Source organism: Nomia melanderi, chromosome 6 (genome assembly GCF_051020985.1).
Source record: "Nomia melanderi isolate GNS246 chromosome 6, iyNomMela1, whole genome shotgun sequence".
In the NCBI taxonomy this organism is placed as follows: domain Eukaryota; kingdom Metazoa; phylum Arthropoda; class Insecta; order Hymenoptera; family Halictidae; genus Nomia; species Nomia melanderi.
The window spans coordinates 3058198-3083757 of record NC_135004.1 but is presented as its reverse complement, the minus strand read 5'-3'; the positions used below and the strand labels follow the sequence as shown (position 1 = coordinate 3083757).

The 25560-nt window shown below is 40.9% G+C and overlaps 3 protein-coding genes across 38 annotated transcripts in view; all 3 read left to right on the top strand.

Moving 5' to 3' along the window:
• Nucleotides 1-12351, top strand: part of RyR (Ryanodine receptor) — a 46947-nt gene extending 34596 nt beyond the window's left edge. For 18 of the 35 annotated variants that reach the window (XM_076368580.1, XM_076368567.1, XM_076368570.1 and 15 more), the window contains 25 exons: nt 436-526; nt 646-962; nt 1111-1414; nt 1538-1691; nt 1779-2570; nt 2763-3781; nt 3849-4220; nt 4340-4452; nt 4970-5063; nt 5185-5430; nt 5887-5910; nt 6200-6220; nt 6382-6793; nt 6916-7320; nt 7398-7614; nt 7683-8541; nt 8653-8855; nt 8941-9184; nt 9257-9550; nt 9802-10088; nt 10159-10219; nt 10300-10578; nt 10674-10830; nt 10915-11080; nt 11224-12351. In XM_076368580.1, coding sequence (XP_076224695.1) covers nt 436-526; nt 646-962; nt 1111-1414; nt 1538-1691; nt 1779-2570; nt 2763-3781; nt 3849-4220; nt 4340-4452; nt 4970-5063; nt 5185-5430; nt 5887-5910; nt 6200-6220; nt 6382-6793; nt 6916-7320; nt 7398-7614; nt 7683-8541; nt 8653-8855; nt 8941-9184; nt 9257-9550; nt 9802-10088; nt 10159-10219; nt 10300-10578; nt 10674-10830; nt 10915-11080; nt 11224-11386 — 7294 coding nt within the window. In that variant the 3' untranslated portion in view covers nt 11387-12351. Of the gene's footprint in view, nt 1-435; nt 527-645; nt 963-1110; nt 1415-1537; nt 1692-1778; nt 2571-2762; nt 3782-3848; nt 4221-4339; nt 4453-4785; nt 4896-4969; nt 5064-5184; nt 5431-5886; nt 5911-6199; nt 6221-6381; nt 6794-6915; nt 7321-7397; nt 7615-7682; nt 8542-8652; nt 8856-8940; nt 9185-9256; nt 9551-9801; nt 10089-10158; nt 10220-10299; nt 10579-10673; nt 10831-10914; nt 11081-11223 lie in introns of all 35 variants that reach the window. The other 17 variants (XM_076368591.1, XM_076368597.1, XM_076368592.1 and 14 more) reach the window with 5 other exon arrangements.
• A 779-nt stretch (nt 12352-13130) lies between these two features.
• On the top strand, nt 13131-17359 carry LOC116426988 (solute carrier family 35 member F1). Of its 2 annotated transcripts, none has more exons than XM_031976785.2 (8): nt 13131-13397; nt 13992-14101; nt 14219-14406; nt 15235-15397; nt 15597-15753; nt 15850-16060; nt 16170-16297; nt 16592-17359. In XM_031976785.2, the coding sequence occupies exons 1-8, from the start codon at nt 13276-13278 to the stop codon at nt 16836-16838; spliced, it is 1326 nt and encodes a 441-aa protein (XP_031832645.2). In that variant the 5' UTR covers nt 13131-13275; the 3' UTR covers nt 16839-17359. The 2 variants fall into 2 exon arrangements, with proteins under 2 accessions (XP_031832645.2, XP_076224239.1); XM_076368124.1 differs by having other exon boundaries at nt 16639-16801.
• Nucleotides 17360-17667: 308 nt separating this feature from the next.
• Ctr9 (RNA polymerase-associated protein Ctr9) lies at nt 17668-23734 on the top strand. The gene is made up of 14 exons (XM_031975482.2): nt 17668-17733; nt 18251-18349; nt 18425-18664; nt 18742-19314; nt 19384-19503; nt 19584-19894; nt 19965-20490; nt 20564-20758; nt 20830-20946; nt 21029-21339; nt 21435-21775; nt 21865-22039; nt 22118-22684; nt 22911-23734. The coding sequence occupies exons 1-14, from the start codon at nt 17668-17670 to the stop codon at nt 23026-23028; spliced, it is 3759 nt and encodes a 1252-aa protein (XP_031831342.2). The 3' UTR covers nt 23029-23734.
• The last annotated feature ends 1826 nt before the right edge of the window (nt 23735-25560 follow it).

Genomic DNA, 25560 nt, shown 5'->3' with positions numbered 1-25560 from the left:
TCCTTTTCACATATGGAGTATTTTTCCCATATAACTATAATTGTAATTTTCCCTCCGTAATGTCGCGTTACTTGGAAAGCCCAACAAGATGCTAGGAAGTAGTATAGGAAAGCTTGCCTGTTGTTGAATAGTATCATGAGACGGTGCAGGTAGAGATAAATCGCTTACAGTGTCGCCAATACGCGACGTTACGGACAGGATATTGTATTGCACAATTCCTCGCTGTTTAGTAGACATTACACTACAATTTTATTATAAATGAACACGTCAGGATAAAATTAAAAATTGGAAATTATCACTTTCCATTGGAATATCCATTTATTTCGTATTTTTGTGGCAAGTACCAGTGTCCAAATACTTAAGGACGGTAGCGTACACGTATTGTTGTTGATTCAATTTAACGATTACATGGTTCTGACTTTCTCCTCGTTTTAGCCAAATGCAACCCAGTATGCTGTTAAAGCTGCTCCGGAAGTTGACTGTAGATGTGTCGAAGCTGTCAGAATATACCACCGTTGCACTAAGAGTGAGTCACTAATTCTAGGGTCTATGTATAATTCGCAGATTTCAGATTCTAAAGTCTCCACTTTGTTTGAATTAAAATCTAAGATTAAACGTGCATATTTTCTGTATTTCCTGTAACAGCTGTTGACTCTGCACTACGACCGTTGCGCGAAATATTACGGGTCTACCGGCGGACAGGGTGCATACGGTGCATCGAGTGATGAAGAGAAACGTTTGACTATGGTTCTCTTCAGTAACATATTCGATTCCTTGTCCAAAATGGACTATGACCCAGAATTATTCGGCAAAGCCTTGCCCTGCCTTACGGCTATTGGTTGTGCATTGCCACCTGACTATTCACTGTCTAAAAATTATGACGACGAGTGGTACGGCAGCAAATCAGCCTCCACGCAATCGCCGGATGGACCCTATAATCCGCAGCCAATTAACACCTCCAGGTACGTTTCCCATTCCCAAAATATATTGTAATAAAACAAAAGTAATGGGTCCATAAAAGATACTTCTCGTTTCTTTTTCATTTTATGAATGTTTTTCCTTCAAATATTGATATATGAAATATTTAATATTCTTTTAAATATTTTTCAGTGTGGTGCTGAATAATGACCTCAATCAAATAGTACAGAAGTTCTCTGAACACTATCACGATGCTTGGGCTAGTCGAAAATTAGAAAATGGTTGGACCTATGGTGAACAATGGTCAGACGTAAACAAAACTCACCCCAGGTTGAAACCTTACAACATGTTGAACGATTACGAAAGGGAACGTTATAAGGAACCAGTCAGGGAGAGCTTGAAAGCTTTGCTAGCCATAGGATGGAGCGTTGAACACGCAGAAGTGGATGTACCTTCAACTAATCGTAGTTCCATGAGAAGATCATCGAAAAGTCAAGTGAATAGCTCATTCGCAACTATTGAGTCATTCCTTAGAATAATATCAAAGGACATTGTTATATCTAGAATAATCTAATATTTGTGTACATTAGTAATATACTAAGTCGCTGCATCGTTTCAGGGTGATTCAGCAAATCCGTTCAATTACAACCCCCATCCAGTTGACATGACGAATCTGACATTGAGCAGAGAGATGCAGAATATGGCTGAACGTCTCGCGGACAATGCACACGACATCTGGGCGAAGAAAAAGAAGGAAGAGCTGGTGACTTGTGGTTCGTAATAAAGTAACACGAAAGAACATTTTTCATCTACAAACTAGCACATGTCTGATAAGAAAAATATATTGTATTTCTTAATAGGAGGCGGTATACATCCTCAGTTGGTACCATACGATCTATTGACAGACAAAGAAAAGCGAAAAGACCGTGAACGTTCACAGGAATTTCTGAAATATCTACAGTACCAAGGTTATAAGCTTCACAAACCAAATCGCGGCGGAGAATCGGAAGTAGCGACAGCGGGAGCCTCAGTGGAGCTAAGATTTGCATACTCGTTATTGGAGAAGCTGATAGCCTACTTGGACAAGGCTACGATCAACATGAAACTATTGAAACCATCCGACACGTTCAGCCGACGAAACAGCTTCAAAACATCGACAAGGGACATCAAATTCTTCAGTAAGGTTGTGCTGCCATTAATGGAAAAGTATTTCAGTACGCACAGAAATTATTTCATCGCGGTGGCTACCGCGACCAACAACGTTGGGGCTGCCTCTTTGAAGGAAAAAGAAATGGTAGCAGCTCTCTTCTGCAAATTGGCTAGTTTGTTAAGGTCCAGATTGGCTGCCTTCGGGCCAGATGTTAGGATCACAGTCCGTTGTCTTCAAGTGTTGGTCAAGGGCATTGATGCGAAGAGCTTGGTGAAGAACTGCCCAGAGTTTATTAGAACATCTATGCTAACCTTCTTCAATAACACTGCGGACGATTTAGGTCATACGATTTTGAATCTCCAAGAGGGAAAATATAGCCATCTTCGAGGTACGCATTTGAAAACGTCAACCTCTTTGTCGTACATCAACAGCGTAGTTTTACCAGTATTGACTGCGATGTTTGATCATCTGGCTGCTTGCGAGTACGGCAGTGACCTTTTATGTAAGTAAATATCCTAGTTCTGTACCTAGTAGAACTTTATTTATCTGGATTTAATTTTCGAAGCTAATCTTGCCATAGTATTTTACGTATTTGTGTATACTTGGTGGCACCACCATTAGTAAATAAATAATTCAGATAAATAAAAGTGTAGTCAAAGTTTTATGGTTAATCTTAAATTCTGAATCTTTTCAGTGGACGAAATTCAAGTCGCATCCTACAAAATGCTAGCGTCTCTGTACACTCTCGGCGTGGACGCTTCCCTGACGCACGACAGAAAGTACCTGAAAACTGAGATCGAGCGTAACAAGCCCAACTTAGGTTCCTGTCTAGGTGCCTTCTCGAGTTGCTTCCCTGTGGCATTTCTGGAACCTCATTTGAACAAGCACAATCAGTTTTCCCTTTTGAATCGTATCGCTGATCATTCCTTGGAAGCTCAAGACATCATGACGAAGATGGAGTCGAGCATGCCAACACTGGAGACAATCTTAGCGGAAGTAGATCAATTCGTTGAGTCTGAGAAAACCTACAGTGACGTTCCTCATGTCGTCGACGTGATTCTGCCTTTGCTTTGCTCGTACTTGCCGTTCTGGTGGGCGCAAGGTCCAGACAATGTGAACCCGACTGAAGGTACCTATGTCAGCATGGTAACTAGTGATCACATGAACCAGCTTCTCAAGAATGTTCTCAAATTGATCAAGAAGAACATTGGTAACGAGAATGCTCCTTGGATGACACGTATCGCAGCCTACACTCAACAGATCATCATCAACTCTTCGGAAGAGCTGTTGAAGGATCCATTCTTGCCATTGGCCGAACGTGTCAGGAAACGTACCGACAACATGTTCCACAAAGAGGAGTCTCTTCGAGGCTTCATCAAATCATCAACGGATGATACGTCGCAGGTCGAGGCACAGATTCAAGAGGATTGGCAACTGTTGGTTCGCGACATCTACTCGTTCTATCCTCTGTTGATCAAATATGTCGATCTTCAAAGAAATCACTGGCTTAGAAACAACATACCCGAGGCTGAAGATCTTTATAATCACGTCGCTGCGATATTCAACATTTGGTCTAAATCGCAATACTTCTTAAGGGAGGAACAGAACTTTATATCGGCGAATGAGATTGATAACATGGTGCTGATTATGCCGACTGCTACTAGGAGATCCACTACCATTTCGGATGGTACTGCACCTTCTGGTGGTGGCAAGGTTGGTAATTCAGGAAATTATTATAAGTAAAAAGCATATATATACGATCTATCGATTTGTTACACAGAAAAAGAAGAAACATCGCGACAAAAAAAGGGACAAAGACAAAGAGGTTCAAGCGTCTCTAATGGTAGCCTGCTTGAAGAGGCTGCTGCCAGTAGGTCTGAATTTGTTTGCCGGCCGCGAACAGGAATTGGTTCAGCACTGCAAGGACAGATTCCTGAAGAAGATGCCTGAATATGACATCGCAGAATTCGCGAAAACGCAGTTGACTCTGCCGGATAAGATTGATCCCGCCGACGAAATGTCTTGGCAGCACTATTTGTACTCGAAACTGGGTCAGAAGAAAGACGCCATGGAACCAGTGAAGGCGCAACAGTTAGAGGACGTGGTCGCAAGGATCACCGACATGGCCAAAGTTCTTTACGGCTTGCACATGGTAAGCAGGGGATTTCTAAACGAGTTAATTACTTGTATTCGATCACTGGTTTTTTAGACGAGTACTCTTTTATTGGAGTATACCATCGATTCATCCAGCAATTTTATGTTCTTGAGTAGATAGATCATCCGCAACAGCAGAGCAAGGGTCAATATCGATCCGTGGTGTCGATACAACGTAAACGAGCCGTGATCGCTTGTTTCCGTCAAACTTCCCTACATTCCTTGCCCAGGTATCCTCTTTTGGTTTGATTCGCGTTACTGGTGTTTCTGGATTTCTGTTTGCCTCGGTTCTAACCGACCGAAAACCACTACGCCTGTACGCTGTTTGAGTTTTTTTTGAGTTTCCGCCGCTTACCTTTGAATCTCGTTTAACTCTCGGTAGAAGCGATTAGAGTTCCGTTACGAGGACCAGTAACCATCGTTTTGGTTGCTATCGATGTTCTTCCAAGAGAGCTTGCGAATACAATATCCGCGCGATACTAATCATTAATCATCGACGTTGTTTCTCTCTATTGTTTATTAGTGATCTAACGACTATAGTTGTGTGTGCATGCTGCTAAAAGGCAACGAAACCTCCACCATCACGGGATGGATGGAAGCGTGTGTTGTGTGCGGCCAGAAAGCGAGCAGCAATTGCATGTCTGCGTAGCGAACCACTTTACAAGTTACGAAGGTAAAGTAAGGGGTCGATCTTTCAACTTCTGTTCATCTATACATTAAATTGTATTCTCGCGTTTCCTGTTTTAGGCATCGGGCTATAAACATATTCGCGCGAACATATTACGAGCTCTGGTTGCAAGACGAGAACGTCGGTCAAGAAGTGATGATTGAAGACCTTACGGTAAAACGAAATTAAGTTAAATTGAAAATCTCGATTCTAGCGAAGGATTTATATCAAAGTGTATACGTTTTGTCACGATAAAACGGTTTTATGATACATTCTCTTCTGTTCTTTTCCTAAGCAATCTTTCGAGGACGCAGAATTAAAGAAGATGGACAAAGACGAGGATGAGAGCAAACCAGACCCTCTCACGCAATTGGTTACAACGTTCTGTCGCGGTGCAATGACAGAACGGTCCGGTGCACTTCAAGAAGATCCGTTGTACATGAGCTACGCTCGCATCATATCGAAATCTTGCGGTGAGGAGGAAGAAGAGGGCGAGGACGAGGGTGGAGGTGGCGAAGAAGAGGGAGGTGCCTCTATCCATGTAAGTATTTCTATCGTTTTCACTATGATTTTTTACTAACACTATTATATCTCAACTACTAACCTACTACACTATAATCTACCATTCTACTATACAATGAACAGTTACACTACCATGTTGTATAAAACTATATTGTTATACTATAAATAACTATGTAACTATATAATGAACTACAGGGCGAAGCATTTAAAACCAATCACTTGAATAACTCACCTGTTTCTTGCAATAGGAAGAAGTGCATTGGGTTAATTTATGTTTTGTGTCCTGTTCGACATCGAACAATACTGACACAGTGCGTTTCTTTTAATTGTCAAAAATAAATAAGTTACTCCTGTGGCTGTTTTAGCTATCCTGCCCTGGATACTGAGAGAATAGAAATTATGAACGACTGTTCTGTATATTTCAAACTTATTAACAACTTTCTTCCTATCTTTTTCTCACATACTAACACTGTAGAAGCCGGCGCATAAGCTACTTATGGTAAGAATAAGTAGTCGTTGCGGCAACTCATTTACTTTCATACCGTACGCTCGTCAAATCAGACCCGGTGTTACCACTATACCCGTTTGTTACTTGTATGTGTAGTCATACATACAGTCTTGTAAATACGTGATAACGGATCGAACCACGAATCGCTATGTCTGCCTATGTACTATGTCTCTCTGTGTATCGTTACACTCGTCCTCGTTAAATTTCACTTCACCTTTGTCGCCGTAATTTTCAATCTCAATGAGTAACTCTGCTATGCATTTTTAACGCTTTCCTGAAGAGACCAATGCACAAACTCATGGTAAGACACTTGTATATGATATATTTGTACATTTACTTTAATCAAGATTTCAAAGACAGAATGTGTCTTTCTTTCTTTTTAAAACTCATCTGTAGAAACGTAAATAAGTTGAGTGGAAATTATACTAGTCATCGAAACGGGATTAATACCCATTTTCACAGGAACAAGAAATGGAGAAACAGAAGCTTCTCTTCCACCAAGCTCGCCTCGCCAATCGCGGCGTAGCGGAGATGGTCTTGTTGCACATATCAGCCTGCAAAGGTTTGCCCAGTGAGATGGTTATGAAAACCTTGGAGTTGGGCATCTCGATTCTACGCGGCGGTAACATAGAGATTCAGCGGGGAATGCTAAACCATTTGAAGGAAAAGAAAGACGTAGGATTCTTCACGTCAATCGCTGGTTTGATGAACTCCTGCAGCGTGCTGGATCTAGACGCTTTCGAGAGGAACACCAAAGCCGAAGGTCTCGGTGTCGGTTCAGAAGGAGCTGCTGGCGAGAAGAATATGCACGACGCTGAATTCACGTGTGCTCTATTTAGGTTCATCCAATTGACTTGTGAAGGTCACAATCTTGGTACGTTCCTTTGGAATTATTTGTCAAGAATCATTATGATATTACAATTTGATACTCACCAAATTTTGCATAATAATACATAAATGTTCAACGAGATAGTTGAAAATCTTGATTTCCAACAGACTGGCAGAATTATCTAAGAACTCAAGCTGGTAACACGACGACAGTAAACGTTGTTATCTGTACCGTCGACTATCTTCTAAGACTCCAGGAATCTATCATGGACTTCTACTGGCATTACTCCAGCAAGGAACTAATAGATCCAGCCGGCAAAGCTAACTTCTTCAAAGCTATAGGCGTTGCCAGTCAAGTATTCAACACGCTGACTGAAGTTATTCAAGGACCTTGCGCGCAGAATCAACAAGCACTGGCACACTCTCGATTGTGGGACGCTGTCGGTGGTTTCCTCTTCCTCTTCTCCCACATGCAAGACAAGTTATCGAAGCACTCGAGTCAAGTAGACCTTCTAAAGGAATTGCTGAACTTGCAGAAGGACATGATCACCATGATGCTGTCTATGCTTGAGGGTAATTCATCTTCGTTCGAATTTTCATGATCGATGCGAACCGGTTCAGTCAATATTTGATGACTTTCGTCGTTGCAGGTAACGTCGTGAACGGAACGATCGGAAAGCAAATGGTGGACACGCTGGTAGAGTCAGCTGGCAACGTAGAATTGATTCTCAAATACTTCGACATGTTCTTGAAACTGAAGGATCTGGTGTCGTCGCCAAGTTTCTTGGAGGTCGATTTGAACAGCGACGGTTGGGTGTACCCCAAGGACTTCAAGGAGAAGATGGAACAACAGAAGAGTTACACGAAGTAAGTTTCTCTAACATTTCCACCGATCGAAGAAAATCACGAGTACCAATGTAAATATTTATTTCCAGCGAAGAGATCGAGTTCTTGTTAGCTTGTTGCGAGACGAACCACGACGGCAAAATCGACTACGTCGCGTTCATGGATCGTTTCCACGAACCGGCAAAAGAAATCGGCTTCAACCTTGCTGTCCTGTTGACCAACTTATCGGAGCATATGCCGAACGAGCCCAGATTGGCGAGATTCCTTGAAACAGCTGGTTCCGTATTGAATTACTTCGAGCCATTCCTAGGCAGGATCGAGATCCTCGGCGGGAACAAAAAGATCGAGCGCGTATACTTTGAGATCAAAGAGTCGAACATCGAACAATGGGAGAAACCGCAGATCAAGGAGTCCAAGAGGACATACTTCTACAACACTGTTGTAGAGGCCGGCGAGAAAGAGAAGCTGGAAACGTTCATCAACTTTTGCGAAGACGCTATCTTTGAAATGCAACACGCGAGCGCGCTGATGGCGGTAGAGGAGAGCGGAGGAATCGGGAAGGCCAGAGAATCTTCTTATACGTATATGACGGACGACGACGAAGAGAGGAACAAAGATCCGATCAGACGGGGCATCCAAACGTTCAAGGACAGCATCTATTTCTTCTTCTCCATATTCTCACCCAGCAACATCAAGAACAAGATCGCTGAAATGCAACAGATGACGATACTAGAACTCTTCGTTGGCTTCTTCAAGACGATATTCTACGCGTTTTACTACTCTGGCTTCGGTGTCGGCTGTGTTATCAAATACTTCATGGGATTACTGTTGGCGTTGATGAAAGGACCGCACGTGGAAGAACCTGTGGTTGAGACGAAGGAAGAGGAAGAGAAACCGTCGAGGCATCTACCGGCTCTACCACCTACTCCGGATGAGTCTAATCTACAGGTTAGATTTAACTGTCTCCATGTGATCATAGCGATATTCTGTTTTCAATGATTCTGCAACCTTCCAACTCTATCCTTGAATTCGCAATAAACGGGTCTAATTTCTTTATAGGTACAGGCGTTTGGAATGGACATAACGAAAGAAGAAGGCGGCCAGATTAAGATAGCGCCCCATGAATCGGCAACTTCGACACCGCAATCAAGTATCGAAGAAACTGGCGAAAGTACACCTGAGGAAGCCGCTGGTGACGAGGGTGCTAGAGCTGAAGGAGGTGGCGACACTGAAACGCCTGTTTCCTTGGTTGATTTATTAGGGTACGGATACTAGCATCTGTGATGATCAACATCGAACATTTTTATATCTGGTAGTTATGACGAAAATGTTTTGATCTATTAACAGTGGCGAACAAGCCAGAGCTCAAGCTGCAGCCGCTGCCGAAGCGGCAGCTGCGCAGCAGGCAGCAATGGCTGCAGTTGAGGCAGAAGCGAAGCAGGAGACGACAACGGAAACTTCGTCGTCTAGTATCGATTTCTCCGAGTACACACATCGCATTGTGTCATTCTTGGCTAGGAACTTCTATAACTTGAAATATGTTGCCTTGGTTCTCGCTTTTTGCATCAATTTCATGCTGCTGTTCTACAAGGTAAAGTTTCTAGCGGGAATCTCTTGGCACTGAGACACTTTCGTTAACGATGTGTATCGTTGATTTTCCCAGGTATCATCGTTGGCTAGCGAAGAAGATGAGGAAGGCAGCGGTCAAATGATGGTGGACATGTTGGCGGAGATGTCTGGCGAGTGTCCATCCGGTTCCGGTGACGGCGGCGGAAGTGGCGCGGAAATGGGAAGCGGCAGCGGGGAGAACGAATCAGAGGAAGAGGAAGATGCGTACGCTTTGGAATACGTGGAAGTGGCTGAGGATTTCTATTACATGGCGCATGTTATGAGGCTCATGGCTGTTCTTCATTCGATTGTCTCTCTCGCTATGCTGGTCGCTTATTATCATTTGAAGGTGCGGAAATCAAATTCTTGTACTTCTACAAAACCTCGCGAATATGATTTTCCTTTCAATTTATGAATTATTATGAAACTTTCACATACTTCAACTTTCCCACTTGACTTACATTCGGTTGGAGAAAACAATCAAAATATAGCTGTAACTGCTATCTGATTATGTGAATTTCTTGAAAAACTAATATGCTGAAATTCAGAGTACACAGAATTCGACAAAAAAAAATGTACTTTTTTCATATTTTAATACAGGTACCGCTGGCCATCTTCAAACGAGAAAAGGAAATCGCGCGAAGGGTAGAGTTCGATGGGTTATACATCGCCGAGACGCCGGAAGAAGACGACATCAAGGCACATTGGGACAAGATGGTAATATCGGCGAAGACATTCCCCGTGAATTACTGGGATAAATTCGTGAAGAAGAAAGTCCGACAGAAGTACAGCGAGACCTACGACTTTGACTACATCAGCAACCTGCTTGGCATGGAGAAGACATCGTTCAGCCAGCAAGAAGAAGAAGGGTCTGGATTGATTCATTTGTAAGTAAAATCCCTTAAAACAGATCTGATTCTATGTTACTGTCTTCTAAAATATTTGATCTCGTGTTAGTATCGTGAATATCGATTGGAGGTATCAAGTTTGGAAAGCTGGCGTTACCATCACGGACAACGTGAGTGTATTTTGAATACACAGTGCAAATCAAATCGATATCGACTACTTGATGTTAAATTTTATTGGAATTTTTTTTAGGCATTTTTGTACAGCTTGTGGTACTTCATATTTTCGATCCTCGGTAATTACAACAACTTCTTCTTCGCTGCCCACTTGTTGGACGTCGCGGTTGGTTTCAAGACGCTTCGTACGATCTTGCAATCCGTAACACACAACGGCAAACAATTAGTGTTGACGGTGATGTTGCTGACAATCGTTGTGTACATATACACGGTCATAGCCTTCAACTTCTTCAGAAAGTTTTATATACAAGAGGAGGACGACGAAGTGGACAAGAAGTGTCATGACATGTTAACGGTATGAATTGGCAAGAATATTTTCATAAGTCAGTGATTATAATTAAATTTAACGTTAGATATATATATATATATATATGAATACTTTTTGTTCAGTGTTTCGTGTTCCACCTGTACAAAGGCGTCAGAGCTGGTGGTGGAATCGGTGACGAGATCGGCGAACCTGATGGTGACGATTACGAAGTTTATCGTATCATGTTCGATATCACTTTCTTCTTCTTTGTCATTGTCATTCTGCTGGCTATCATTCAAGGTAGATCCAAACATGTATTTCAAGTCATCTTTCCTATTTTATCTTTCGGTCTTTCGTCCTTTTAATCTATCAAATTGTCTTCAGGTTTGATTATCGACGCTTTCGGTGAACTTCGAGACCAGCTCGAGAACGTGAAGACAAATATGGAGAGCAATTGCTTCATTTGTGGTTTAGGCAAGGAATATTTCGATACAGTTCCTCATGGTTTCGATACACACGTTCAACAGGAGCACAATCTTGCTAATTACATGTGAGTCTATACAGATTACCATCTGAAATTTCATGAAGTTTCGAAACGGTTGAAGAAAATATTCATCACTCTTTTCAAACTGGGTATTAACCCTGTTCCTAAGAAAATTGTTAAGTTTAATATCTTTCCATCTATAATTGTAGGTTCTTCCTCATGCACTTGATCAACAAACCGGACACCGAGTATACTGGTCAGGAAACGTACGTATGGAACATGTACCAGCAAAGGTGTTGGGACTTCTTCCCGGTCGGAGATTGCTTCCGAAAGCAGAATGAGGCGGTAGAGGAGGAAGCGAAGAAGAAGTAAAGAAGATCTAATTTCCCGTGTGATCGTGCACGAACGACCAATCGATTGTTACCGCGTAAGGAAGACACGCTTTCCTGAAACGTCTTCGATAATCGTAGTCTCCAATTTCTACACGCAGAAGGGGATGTGATGCATTAACACTAGAATTACCAGACGGATCAAAGTGATCTGTTCCTTCTTTAGCGATTATTAAAATCGTAAAGGTGCTTTTCCGGGGAATTAATTAAATAGATAAATTTCTTCTGCCTCGACGAATGCACTATTATAACTTTTCTGAGGAATCGTAAGCTAGTCAGTTTGATTGGTTGGTATTTCTAGTATTAATACCGTTTGTCAGGCTATGATCAGAATTTTAGGATGTAACGTTCACGCGTGTACGTTAATAGATAAAGTAAAACGTTGAACGTACACTCTTAAGAACGGGACGCGCCTCGTTGCTGGAAACTCGAGCGAGCTGCGCGCACGTTTCGTACCGGAAACCGAATCGCGTGTCCACTGCTGAGGACGAACAAGGACCTGGGAGACTGGTGAAAATATTTTTCCAACCTATTTTTCCAACTTTGTATGGATGGCTGGATCGTATTAACCAACAGTTTCCTCCTTAGATAGGTAATTTGCAAACATATTGTTGAGTCATTTGAATTTACGGGGAACCGATTGCACAAATCTTGCATTATCATGAAAACCGTTATCGATTGCCTTCTTTTCATACGTCGGCCGACCACACTTGTGCATAAGAATTTAATTCATCCACGTAATGTTTGAGATTCTATACGGTAAGATGGTTATTGTAAGTTGAAGGTGTTTAAAGTTTATATATAAAAATGTGTCGAGGAACCTCTACGTGAGAACTTTTTAACGATCATTGACGACTGAAATCGCGATGTAATCAAAGATGTCAATACGTTGTAAATAACGATCTACGAAGAGATTACCTGAGAATAAAGAAAGACATACTTCTTTAAGTTTTCTCACTGTATCTACGATCACACATTTGCTGCCAACGATAGCGTCAATGTATTTCCTCCTTTATCACCAACTGGTACCATTATCTACTTGTCGAATCTAATTACCAACTATTAAACCATCTATTAAACGATACTCCCTTTTAAATTTCATCCACTGATCATCCTGAAACTTTCAAAATCATCCCAACTCTCTGCTTCTTCAAAACCTTACAACTTTAAAACCACCGAGGACCAAATTAAAGCATTCCCGCAATAACCCGTCGATAACGACTCATCGATCTAACAGAATCCCCGGAGATTGCTCTTCAGGAGAAGAAAAAAGGTAAGTCGTGAAGCTTCGTCGATCTTCCGTCACCTCGCCGACGGACAATGGTCTAAATTAAAGCGTGACATTATCGTATAACTCTTGATTGTTAACTCTAATGTTTCTGCATTTAATTCCTTACTTGTTTATAATTGATTGCATTCTTGTATTCGATATACCTATATCGATCAAGTGTTTAAAAAAAGTCGACATGCCTTCATTTGTTGATGTCCTCAAGCATTGAACAAATATCATTGAACAACGTAATTTCGATTAGATCTAAAAAAAATCTCACTCCCGAGTTTGACATTTAAGGAGAAATATAAATCTGCTAAGCCTCGATACGAGAAAATCCATTTTTCATGAAAATGGCACACCTTTCCTGAATGCGGAGCACTGTGCGACGGCGTGGTGCGATCGATGGAAATAGGAGAGTAACAGGAAGCTGTTAGAGCAACAGTGGTACGCCGTGTTTTCCGTCGCGTACGCCGTTTCTCGTCGCGTTCCCGGAAAAACGAAAAAAGTCGCGGTCCTGCCGCGGAAAAGGGCCGTCGGAGGGAAAGAGGTCGCGCAGGCGCCCCTATCCTAGCGCCGGCGGCAAGTGCCTGAAGGCGAAAATGCACCATGGCATGGGAGTGTCAGCGGAAGATCCTCGCTGTGTCGAAAATACGGTGATGCAGCAGCCCAGAAACGGGCTCTGCTACAAGATCCAAAATTACGCGTCCGATCTTGGACAGTGGTACGTAAACGTGGCGAGGCTAACACGCGGGATAAACTTTCGCGGACAGCACCCTCGGACCGGCTTCATACCGGCGACCGGAGAGGGGGGAAGGATTTCAATGATAAAAGTGGCGGGTGTTCGCCAAGATTTTTCTCGTGATTGTCAGTGTGCATGAAAATTCTTCTGCTTTAGCGAAATGTCTCTTATACACGTGCCCCATCATTTCGAAGGAATTTAATTTCGTTGTGATTACCAGTTAGAGATCGTACAGTTACCGTCTTTATTTTTTAAACGGTGATTATTCTTTTGTGGTTCTTTTGAAAAAGTTCGACGTATCTATTGATTTCTGCATCGTCCAGATACATTGTTCGGTCTTTTAAGAGACGGGTATAAATATAGTTGAGCGTGTTTACCTTTTATTGTAATTGAAGTTTTAGGTGAAAGGGGCAAATAATAGTTATGTAAAACATCAGCTTTCCATTGTCTCGAAGAAACCGTGTAAGGTCAAACAGAATTTTGAATTATCGAAGTTTGTTCAATTAACCAGTTTCGGTAATCGCGTGTGGTGTGTTTGTATAGTTGGATTCCTCGTTTATTCCCGTTCATTCGCAGGAAAGTATGGAGAGCGATAATAATAGGACAAATCTTATCCGTGGCATTGTGTTTGATGACCCTGGCTAGTCACTACATCAACACCACGTATCAACTAGCACTTCCGACCGGTAAGTTATTAACGAGCGAACGTCTGACTGGTATATTCGACATATGTGGAAGGCGATGTAAGTACGCTTTGTCCCGACGTTGTGAATCGGAAAAATCCTTTTTTTTTTGCGAGACAGCACAAAATTTTCCGCATTACGTTATGATGTGCCTTGTATACACAACCTGGATGTCCTGCAGAGGGAAAGATTTAATTTCCGTGTTAAGAGCCCGTGGATTGAGGTACTTATTGTTGGCACTCATTGACGTCGAAGCATGCACACTTGTAACATCCTCGCATCAATTCACCAGCCTAGCTAGCATACAGGTACGCGCTAACGATATCACACAAGACTTCAACTTTACATTTTCCCGAAGAACGATGATGAAGCTCTCCTTAACTACGTAACGCTTAAAAATTATGAATATGCACAGCGAAAGAAATGTTTAAATGAAAATTATTCTCTTCCTCTAAAAATGTTCACTCGAAACTGTTTCAATTAAATAAAAGTTGCATCTCACTTTATGAAATTGCGCGAATGTATAAATAATTTACGATACAGCTCTCTTTAACGGATTCGCCAGTTTATCGTTTCATGAAACGCATTTCTTTAAAATACTGGTTTATTCATGATCCGAGGTACAAGATGGAGTTCCATTCAAATTAAAAATAATGTGTCCGTTGCAAATAGACGCGCACTTTCTACCGCCCCTAAACAATTACACGGAGGCGTTGTGCTTTACAATCTGTGCGCGATTGCTGCCGCAAGTTCTGCCGTTTCTGCCGTCAATTAAAGCATCGTCGTACTCGTGGTCGCGATGAATGGCGCGGAACATCTATTGTGTATCGGGTTTACTATCGTCAATGAAAGGAGGACGCTGGGTCTTCGACCCATCACCCTCACCAGATATTCCTGATAAAGCGATATGCGAGAGTATTGCAAGCTTCGTCATTATTCATCGCTGATTACATTCAAACGTTGCATTGAAATCACTAACACAAGTGCCGCTAACATGACTTCCATAACTGGCTTTCCACTTTTCACTAAATATAACAAACTGAATCTCTCCAAACTTATTAACCTTGTTCTTTTCTCATCGAAGAATTCGTATACGAACACTGAGTATCAAAGTTCAATGTGTCAATATGTTTCAGCTGCTCGACTGTGTTTCTATACCAGTCGCACTGGTGTTGTCATGTTTAATTCTTAGGGTAAGGTACCGAATGGTGCACATCATCGGCATTTCCGTTTGCCTGATGGGAGTGGGTTGCCTGGTATGGGCGGGAATCGATGACAATAAGGATGCTGCTTCAACAGGTGACCAACCCTTGCTTGGATCGTAGTAATAATATATTAAATGTACTCTACTAGATATTATAAACATTACTAATAGTATTAAATACAACCAGACGCGTCATCAATGTTATTGAGAACGTTCAGCTTTCAAACTTTAAATCTGGAAACAATGATCGTTAAACTTTACCACTTTAACCTAATAACAATAAAAATCTTATAGGTGTAAATCATCTTGTTGGGGATATGCTGTGCCTCGGTGGAGCGGTATTATTTTCGATAACAACTGTCCTTCAGGAGTTGGTTCTTAAAACTGTCGACGTGATCGAATATCTCGGCATGATCGGCTTCTATGGCACGATATTGAGCTCCATGCAGACGTGAGTCTATTGTAATAGAACAAATTTATGTTTCCTGACTTAATATCGCTGTCGGTTTTAGATGTTTCATTATTATTACCCTCGACAATGTTCTAGGGCCGTGCTGGAAAGCCTGAAGCTAGACTTTTTTCAGTGGTACAATGCACCGGTGGTTATATTCCTGGAAGTCTACTGCCTCGCCCAATTCGCGTTCTTTTCTATAGTACCAGTAGTGTTAGCCGAGACGGGCGCGACGTCGCTACACCTGACATTGCTCACCGCTAATTATTTCAATGTCCTCTGCGGCATGTTGCTCCACCAATATAAGGTAATCATTGTATGCCATTAATACTCATATTGTTAAAGTTGTTAAAAAATCTCATTTCCCTGAAGTACAAATAACAGAAGTATAAACGAACTCCATTCACTTGTTTCAGTTTCACATATTGTATTTCGTCTCGTACACGTTGATAATGACTGGCATATACATATACGCGATAAAGAAAACGTCGATACCGCCGAATCTTCGAAGGCAAAACATTGAACCCCCAGCACCGGATTACAGGTGAATTTTATATTTTGACTTTCTTAGCAAAGACATAATCGTTTACATATATTTTAATTTTCATCCGTTATTTCATGAAATCTTTTTTTTATAAAAATTGTTCTACTTTGAAAGACATGGAAACAGATTATGGATCATTAATTGCAGTGTTAACCCGCAGTCTACTCCCTAACTTAATAGCTTGATGCTTCAAATTCCTCGTACCCTTTAAAAACTTTGCTGCCCTTATTTAACCTTTAACAGACACTCGCAGCTGATCTCAGAAACTAATACAGAATTAACTGTCGATTAAAGTAACATCATATTAAGTCAAATGAATCATCCCGACGTCGGTGATGTAGAGATGCCGGGGAATTCAGGGATATCCGGCGTTAGCGGCATCTTGGACGTCAGGGTGTCTACCCTTGACACCGAAGGGGAAACGATGGACTTGACGAGCGTGCCACCGAGCGTCAGTTCTGAAACGGCTTTCACTTCCTTTTACGGAAGTTATTACGGCTGGAATCCCACGCTAAACGTACAGAGCGATCGGGACTCGTAAACGTGCCGGTGATCGGCTACAGTTGAAGTTTTACACGAGATTTTACACTGAAGATTGTGCGACAACATTCCATTTATACGACGTTACGAGACAACCATGTATAAATAAAGCATTTCCATCGATTAAATTCTTAACGCGCGTTAAGACGCGTCACAGTTAATCAAAAACACTTTTATAAACACTTAACCGTTCCAACATCGATTTGTATAGTATAAACGTGATCTTCGTTGGTGATTTATAAATATTTATCGAGATACAACTGTTTTATATCCTCGTTGCTCAAAATAGTTTTTACGTTGCAAGAACATTGCAACTGATTGTTACTGAATTCGAATGACGAGCGTTGAATCGTTTCACGTTGTTATATAATAATTGCGAATCGAATGTTATTTGTTTATGATCATTTGAATTGTTTTCGGTCACGGGTACATATGTTACGCTACGTTCGTATTGCATCATCCATACACATTGTCTAATCGTTACTTCATGTATTGCGTATATTTTTTTCAAATAAAATAATGAACAAACGTGATGACCAATGTGATTATTTCTGATTGTTTTAACCGTTGACCCTTATGTTTGCCCTGCGAAATGGTGTCTAAAAAGGAATTAGTGATACGAGCAAGATGTAATTGATTAAAATATATATGGAAGCTTTTTAACCATTTTGGAAACTGATTATTAACATATTCTTTTTGGACTAAATTAAACTGAATATAGTAGGAAGATTTAATTATTAAGGATATTAATCAATTTATGTTATTCAAAAGAACCGCGCTGTGGGATGTGTTTACCATTCACTTAATGGGACATCTGTTGGCCACGCTTCATGAAAATCAGTGACGATGCCGCAATGGCGGGTTCCATAGAGATTCCGCTTCGTGACACAGACGAGGTGAATATTATCGTTTCTACCCATCAAATTTTGTACTTTTAAGAGATTGGGAAAAAGTAATACGTGTCCTGTCATACCTCCGTTAAGTGCAACTTGAAATTTTCCCGGAAATCGTGATAAGAAGACATTTTAGTGAACCTAACCTCCAAGTGGAATGCTTGTGCAATAAAGCGTCGTGCATACGATATAGCTGTACACATTGTTACTCGAATATTTGTATACATACATATACAAATTTATTTTATGATACGATATCTCAATGGCTGCTGTTTCGTTTCATTTGATCAATTTAATTCTCATTGTGTCCGATATCTTTACTTTGTTCAAGTTGTTTTTAGTATGTGCTTTATTTGTAACGTACACACTAAAATGTCGGTCGTTAGCCATTTGTTAATTGAAATTCTTCAATAAATTGAATTTTCACCTATCCTTTGTCTAATTAAATGCCTCACCATGCCATTGTATTATTTCACCCTACATCTATAGTCTTTTTAATTTGGACATTCCATTCTGTTAGGTAATAGAACTCTACCTCGATCAGTTACCAGAGGGAGATGAAGTTCTTGGAATCTTACGCCAAGAACATGCACAACTTAATATCTGGGTCAATTTGGCCGTATGTATTTGAAATGTAGTTACAATAAGGTTGATAGGAAGGTCACAATGCGTGAAACATAATTTTTTATTACAGCTTGAATATTATAAGCAACATAAAATTGAAGATTTCATTAAAATACTTGAATCTTCTCGGATTGATGCAAATATTGATTATCGCGACTATGAGAAAGATCAAATGCGCGCGTTGGACATGTTGGCCGCATACTATGTCCAAGAGGCCAACAGAGAGAAAAATAAGGACAAAAAGAGAGATCTTTTTACAAAAGCTACATTGCTATATACAACAGCTGATAAGATCATTATGTATGACCAGGTATATATTGTTTGTATTATTGCATTAGAGAGGTAAAAATGTTTATAGTTCTCATATGAATATAATTTATGTTAAAGAATCATTTACTCGGCCGAGCTTACTTTTGCCTCTTGGAAGGGGATAAAATGGATCAGGCCGATGCCCAATTCAATTTTGTACTGAATCAATCTCCAAATAATATCCCCTCTCTACTTGGTAAAGCATGCATAGCATTCAACAAAAAGGATTACCGTGGTGCACTTGCCTTCTATAAAAAAGCTTTGAGAACAAATCCCAATTGCCCAGCAGCAGTGAGGCTAGGAATGGGACATTGTTTTATGAAATTAAATAACCAAGAAAAAGCACGTTTGGCCTTCGAAAGAGCTTTACAGTTAGATGGGCAATGTGTTGGAGCACTGGTTGGATTGTCAGTTTTAAAATTAAATCAACAACAGCCTGACAGTATTAGAACTGGAGTACAAATGTTATCAAAAGCTTACACAATTGATTCAACAAATCCTATGGTATTAAACCACTTGGCAAATCACTTCTTCTTTAAAAAAGATTATAACAAAGTGCAACATCTGGCACTCCATGCGTTTCACAATACAGAAAATGAAGCTATGCGCGCAGAAAGTTGCTATCAGCTAGCTAGAGCTTTTCATGTTCAGGTAAATATTTTTTCACTGCGACATTAATATCCTTTGATGGTTTTATAAATAATTCATTACTTGTTTCAGGGTGATTATGATCAAGCATTTCAATATTACTATCAAGCAACACAATTTGCACCTCCAGTTTTTGTATTACCACATTTTGGCTTAGGTCAGATGTATGTTTACAGGGGTGATGCGGAAAATGTATGTGGAGAATATTCCTTCTTACAATGAATTAAACAAGGAGTCTAACAGATTTCAAAGAAGTTGCTTTTCGATTACAGGCTGCGCAGTGTTTCGAGAAAGTGTTGAAAGCCCAACCAGGAAATTACGAAACGATGAAAATTCTCGGATCGTTGTATGCAAATTCGAGTTCCCAGTCAAAACGTGACATCGCCAAAAATCATCTCCGGAAAGTAACCGAACAGTTTCCTGATGACGTTGAAGCATGGATTGAGCTAGCTCAAATATTAGAACAAAGTGACCTTAATGCAGCCTTAAATGCATACGGTACTGCAACTAGAATTTTAAAAGAGAAAGTTCAAGCAGACATACCACCTGAAATTTTAAACAATGTTGGAGCCCTACATTATAGGTACATAACCAGCATTTCATTCGGGTGAACATTTTATATTTTATTTACACATACAATGTTTATACTGCAGACTTGGAAATTTAGAAGAAGCCAGAAAAAATTTGGAAGAATCACTAGCGCGCTCCAAAGCTGATGCCTTACACGATTCTGTATACTATAATTCCATCGCGGTCACAACAACATACAATTTAGCACGACTGAATGAAGCTTTGTGCGTTTTCGACAAAGCAGAAAAATTGTATAAAGACATTTTAAAGGAACATCCGAACTACGTAGATTGTTATTTGCGACTTGGGTGTATGGCACGAGATAAGGGACAAATCTACGAAGCCTCCGATTGGTTCAAAGATGCTTTGAGAATCAATAATGAACATCCGGATGCTTGGTCCCTTTTGGGAAATTTGCATTTGGCTAAAATGGAATGGGGTCCTGGTCAAAAGAAGTTCGAGAGAATCTTGAAGAATCCAACGACGAGCACGGACGCTTATTCGTTAATTGCTTTGGGCAACATCTGGTTGCAAACTTTGCATCAGAGCGGAAAAGATAAAGACCGGGAGAAACGTCATCAAGACAGAGCGCTGGCTATGTATAAACAGGTATTAATGTCGTGAATAATTCGAATTTACAATCGAGTATCCGCGCATGCAACAGTTGGTATATAATTTCTAGGTTTTGCGAAACGATCCCAAAAATATTTGGGCTGCGAACGGAATTGGAGCTGTATTAGCACATAAAGGCTGCGTGAATGAAGCCAGAGACATTTTCGCTCAGGTGAGGGAGGCGACCGCTGAATTTTGCGACGTTTGGTTGAACATCGCGCACATATACGTGGAACAAAAACAATTTGTCAGCGCTATTCAAATGGTAACAATCTCTAATTACAATTAAGAACTCATTCAACGACGTTATTCTATTTGATAAATATCATTGTATAGTATGAGAATTGCCTCCGAAAATTCTACAAGTACCATCATGTGGAAGTTCTTCAATATCTCGGCAGAGCTTACTTCAAAGCTGGCAAATTGAAGGAAGCAAAATTGACATTGTTGAAGGTAAGCGAAAATAGTCTGTCGCTATGTTACATACTTTCCTTGTTTACTGGAAGAAAAGTTCAACGAATTGCATTGATTGCAGGCACGGAGGGTAGCGCCGCAAGATACGGTTTTGTTGTACAATATTGCGCTTGTGCTTCAACGTTTGGCAACGCAAATATTGAAAGATGAAAAGTCGACTCTGACTACTGTACTCCAAGCAGTACACGAGCTGGGACTCTCGCATAAATATTTCCAGTATTTGTCAACACACGGGGACAGAATGGAACAACTTGCGGAAGCGGAGGCTAGGAGATGCCAAGATTTATTGTCTCAAGCGCAGTATCACGTTGCTCGAGCTAGAAGATTGGACGAAGAGGAGAAAATGTTACGAAGGAAACAAGAGGAAGAACGGTAATAACGTTAACATGCGCAAACATTTTAACGATTTATGTCCTGTCGAAGTACTGTTGTTGATCACGACAATAACATTTGAAAAATATTTCCAGACAAGCATTTAAAATGCGCCAGACGGAGGAACAACGTAAACTGGAGGAATTACGAAGACAGAAGGAAGAAGAGATGCTACAGAAGCGGCAGGAATACGTTGAAAAGACTAAAAATGTGCTGGTGTTCGGCGAAATGCCCTCGGAAAAGCCCGGCAGGAAAGGTAAGAAAGTACGTACTGATCAGTATGTAAGCGACAGCGGCGGTTCCGGGAGAGAAGAGGGAAGAGAAGAAGCTCCGAGGGAGAAGAAACCGCGCAAGAGGAAAGTCAGCGGTGAACGCAAAGAAAAGAAAGGCAAGGGCAAAGGCAAGCGCAAGAAGGACATGGGTAGCGGTGAAAGTGGTAAGTGTCATCTATTAAACAAGCAATCTTTCATTCACGCAACCTTTCATTCACACCAGAATGTAAAATATCCTAAATTCCACAATTAGGTTCTGAAAGTGATCGACCCAAACCGAAGCGCGGAAGAAAGGCTGGCATTAAAAAAGACAAAGGATCTAGGAAGAGTACTGCTGAGTTTTCGAAGGGCAAGATGCCCTTATCGAAGGAGACTATATCGACAAGTGAATCGGACAGTGATTCAGGAGGACTTAAAATTGCCAGCGGGTAAGAACGATTTCAAATGACCTAGCAAAAAACATGACTCATTGAACGGATTAATTGTACATTTAATTTGGTTTACAGGGGTGAAAGCGGCAACGAGAGTCGCCCACGTGGAAGCAGAAAAATTGCATCAGATTCCGAAGGCTCGCAAGCCTCGCGATCTCGTTCCAGATCGAAATCCAGAAGTCGTTCTAGAAGTAGTTCGCGATCGCGATCAAGATCGGGATCCCGATCGCAGTCCAGGTCGCGATCCGGATCAAAGTCCAGAAGTCCGTCTCGGTCTAAGAGTCGGTCAAGATCAAGATCAGGCTCAGCAAAGAGTCGGTCTCGCTCAAGGTCAGGCTCCAGGTCAAGGTCTGGTTCAAGAAACAGTCGTCAATCGAGGTCACGATCTCGCAGCGGTTCACGAAAAAGTGGATCGCAGGCACGATCAAGGTCAGGATCTAGACGTAGCGTATCAAGGTCAAGATCACCCAGTGGATCAAGGAAAGCGATGTCAAGGTCAAGAAGTGGATCGCCGGATGAACGCAGATCCAGAAGCAAGAGTCGTTCAAAATCAAAATCCGTTTCGAGATCCAGATCACGATCTCGGTCGGGTTCAAGGTCGAAGAGCGGCTCTAGAAGCCGCAGTCCTAGTGGATCGGCACGGTAAAATATTTTACAACATTGACTTTTTTGTCGAGAGAAATTTCATACTTCGAATTACTTGCTCCCCACCCCCGCACGCTATTTTATTTTAAGTGTTTAAAAGAACATCATAATAGCCCTAGTCTCAACCTTGTTATCCTCGATGGTTTTTTGGAAGAAAAAGTAATGTTTATATTGTTCTAGGCTTACCCAATGAACGCTGATGATCGTGATTCTTATGTTTCAGATCCGCAACTCCAGAATCCAGAAAATCGGTTTCTGGTAGTGATGTTGGTTCACGCCACTCGAGTTCTGACAGAGGGGGAGGAGGAGGAGGCGGCGGTGGTGGCAGCGAAAGCGATTAAATCCAATGGCTGGGTTAAGAGAATCGGCGCAACACGTGGAACGTACACTTTCACTGTTAATTACATATACACGTTTTTGTAAGAGTGAATTTACATATGAAATATACGAATTTTCGCGATATCCCCCAGTACCGGTTCAAACGCGTCCGGCGAGTGAGCAGTTACAACTAGTTGCGCGCGCACATCGACCGTTAATCGTTCGAGATTCCGAGCACCCTTCGATCTCGTTCGATTTTTGAGGTGCACTCGTTCAAAACAATAAGAAACGAACACGGGATTGTTTCGACGTAACAAGATTGTAAATCCACATCAGCTGTAACGTTTTCTTCGTTAATTGATCGCCACTCGTTTTAACTTTATCCAGCTTCATTTTTGGGACTATATTTAAATCGTGACACAATCAGTCGACGTGAAGTAATATTTATACTTTTACGCGGAATTGTCACGATTTCATATGTAAATTGGTTCCGTTTTGCGGACAGACGTTATTCTTCCTCATTAGTGGTCTGTTGATACTTTGTACAATAAACAGATAGTTTTAATCGATATTACACATTGAAGTTGATTATTAAACGTGGAACAGACGAATGTAGCGAATTATATCTTTTCGATTGCGTTAGTCGTCATAATGCAAACAAAATATATTGAGGTTGTATTGACAACGAACGAAGCATCGTTTTCTATTAAAAAATCATAAATAAAAGGAATATTGAAATCAACGTTTCCCGGTGTGTCTATTGTTGGCTGCATGTTTTTAAGGAAAATTTTTAATAGGAACAATGCTTTCACGTGTTTTTTTTTATCCCTTACGAAATACTTTATCCTTCTCAGATAACTCAGGCACACAGTGTGCTTACATACTTCTCGCTCCAACTTTATATCGATCATGCAAAGTACATTATTAACGGTCTCTTAAGGTGAGTGACACACCTATAATCTTCGACAACCCGTTCATACTGCTTTTAGCTACAATTTTCCAGTACCTATTCGCTGACCTTTCGCGTCCTTCCCTTTCTTTGCGTATTATCTGTTTATCGTTGTTTTTATAGGCGCAGGCACCAAACTGCAATGTATTTATATATTACTTTTAACGCCTTCGTGAATTATTCAATTATTTATGGTTACGTTCGTTATCACTGATTTCAATCGGTAAGTAACAGCAAAGTGCGCACTTGCTTAATGCCTTGTTTATGTTTCTCTTTTAAGCGACGCATACAGAAATTGTCCCTAAGATATTATAGAAAAAACAGTGCATTCATAAATTTAGCTGGAACACGAAAAGCATTTTGTGTCAACCATTAATTTTATCTGCGTCGTCTCTTATTTATTCCTTACTTTTCGGAGAACAATCAAATTGTGAAATGTGATTCGCTCAGCACTTTTATCTGTCAGATTGGGTAATCGCCGTTAGGATGGATTAGTTAGACTAGGTAATCATCATTCGTATAACATTTTGAAGATCTTTACGTAATCTGCGCAAAAATAAAATGAACTGTTCATTATTGCTAAATCTGCTATTCCGTTGGAACGTTGGTCTATTGATTCGCAACCTGTTTGTAGAACAACTGGAGAAAACCTGTACCGAGACTGTAAACTGTAGAACGAGAGGCAAGAATCATATTCAGCAGCAGAAATGCTTCGAACGTGAAGCGGTTTAAAGCTACATCCCTTAGGGACATGGAAGTGCGAAAACAGTTTCTCATGTGCCAGATAGCGCGACATTTTCAATGAAACGACGTTCCCCAATCCATTGAATTCTTGTTAAGCAGCTTCATCGGGCCGATACCGGGTCTTGGCGTGCTTTATGCGAAGTTCTTTTCGGAAGATATGCTTAATCCAGAGTAACTGTCGTTCATCTTAGCTACTTTAATCCCGACGATACATAAACTTCAGCAAGCTGAACGATGTATACATCCGCAGTTTATACTCTGCAGTAGTATGACAACAATGTCAGACGTTGCCAAAGGATGAAGCCAATTCAGCGAGTTATATCGCCCGAGGATAACTCGGGTTAACGCGATTGTCAAGAGGAACAACACTACAACTTTGCACATAACCTCTTGTCGAAATTAACTTAAAAGTCTCAAATTTGCCGTTCGTCATTGGTCTGTGCTAGTTACACTTCGAAAAACTATTTGATAAAGTGTTTTTACAAAAGGACTTAGCTTATCTATGCATCGAATGTTATGTTACAAACAACATTATCTGTCTCATAATCTTATATTAACTAACAGTAGATACTTCCATTGTTCTACATTTTTTATAATTTCTAGAACTAAATACAATATAGGTTCGTATGGTTTGAATAGTTTTACATAGTGTCTCGTAATATCCCCACAGAGTGTAGACATCACTTTGTAGACAGTACCGATACTTACCGTTTTGTTATGGCGTTGAAGCCTTTGGGTATACATGATTCATACGGTGCACGTTATATACACAAACTCTGAAATCTTGACCCCGTTTACAGAAGAAGCAGAGAGGTACAAACTAAAAGGAAACGTTGAGTCGGATAAAAAGGACACCGATTTT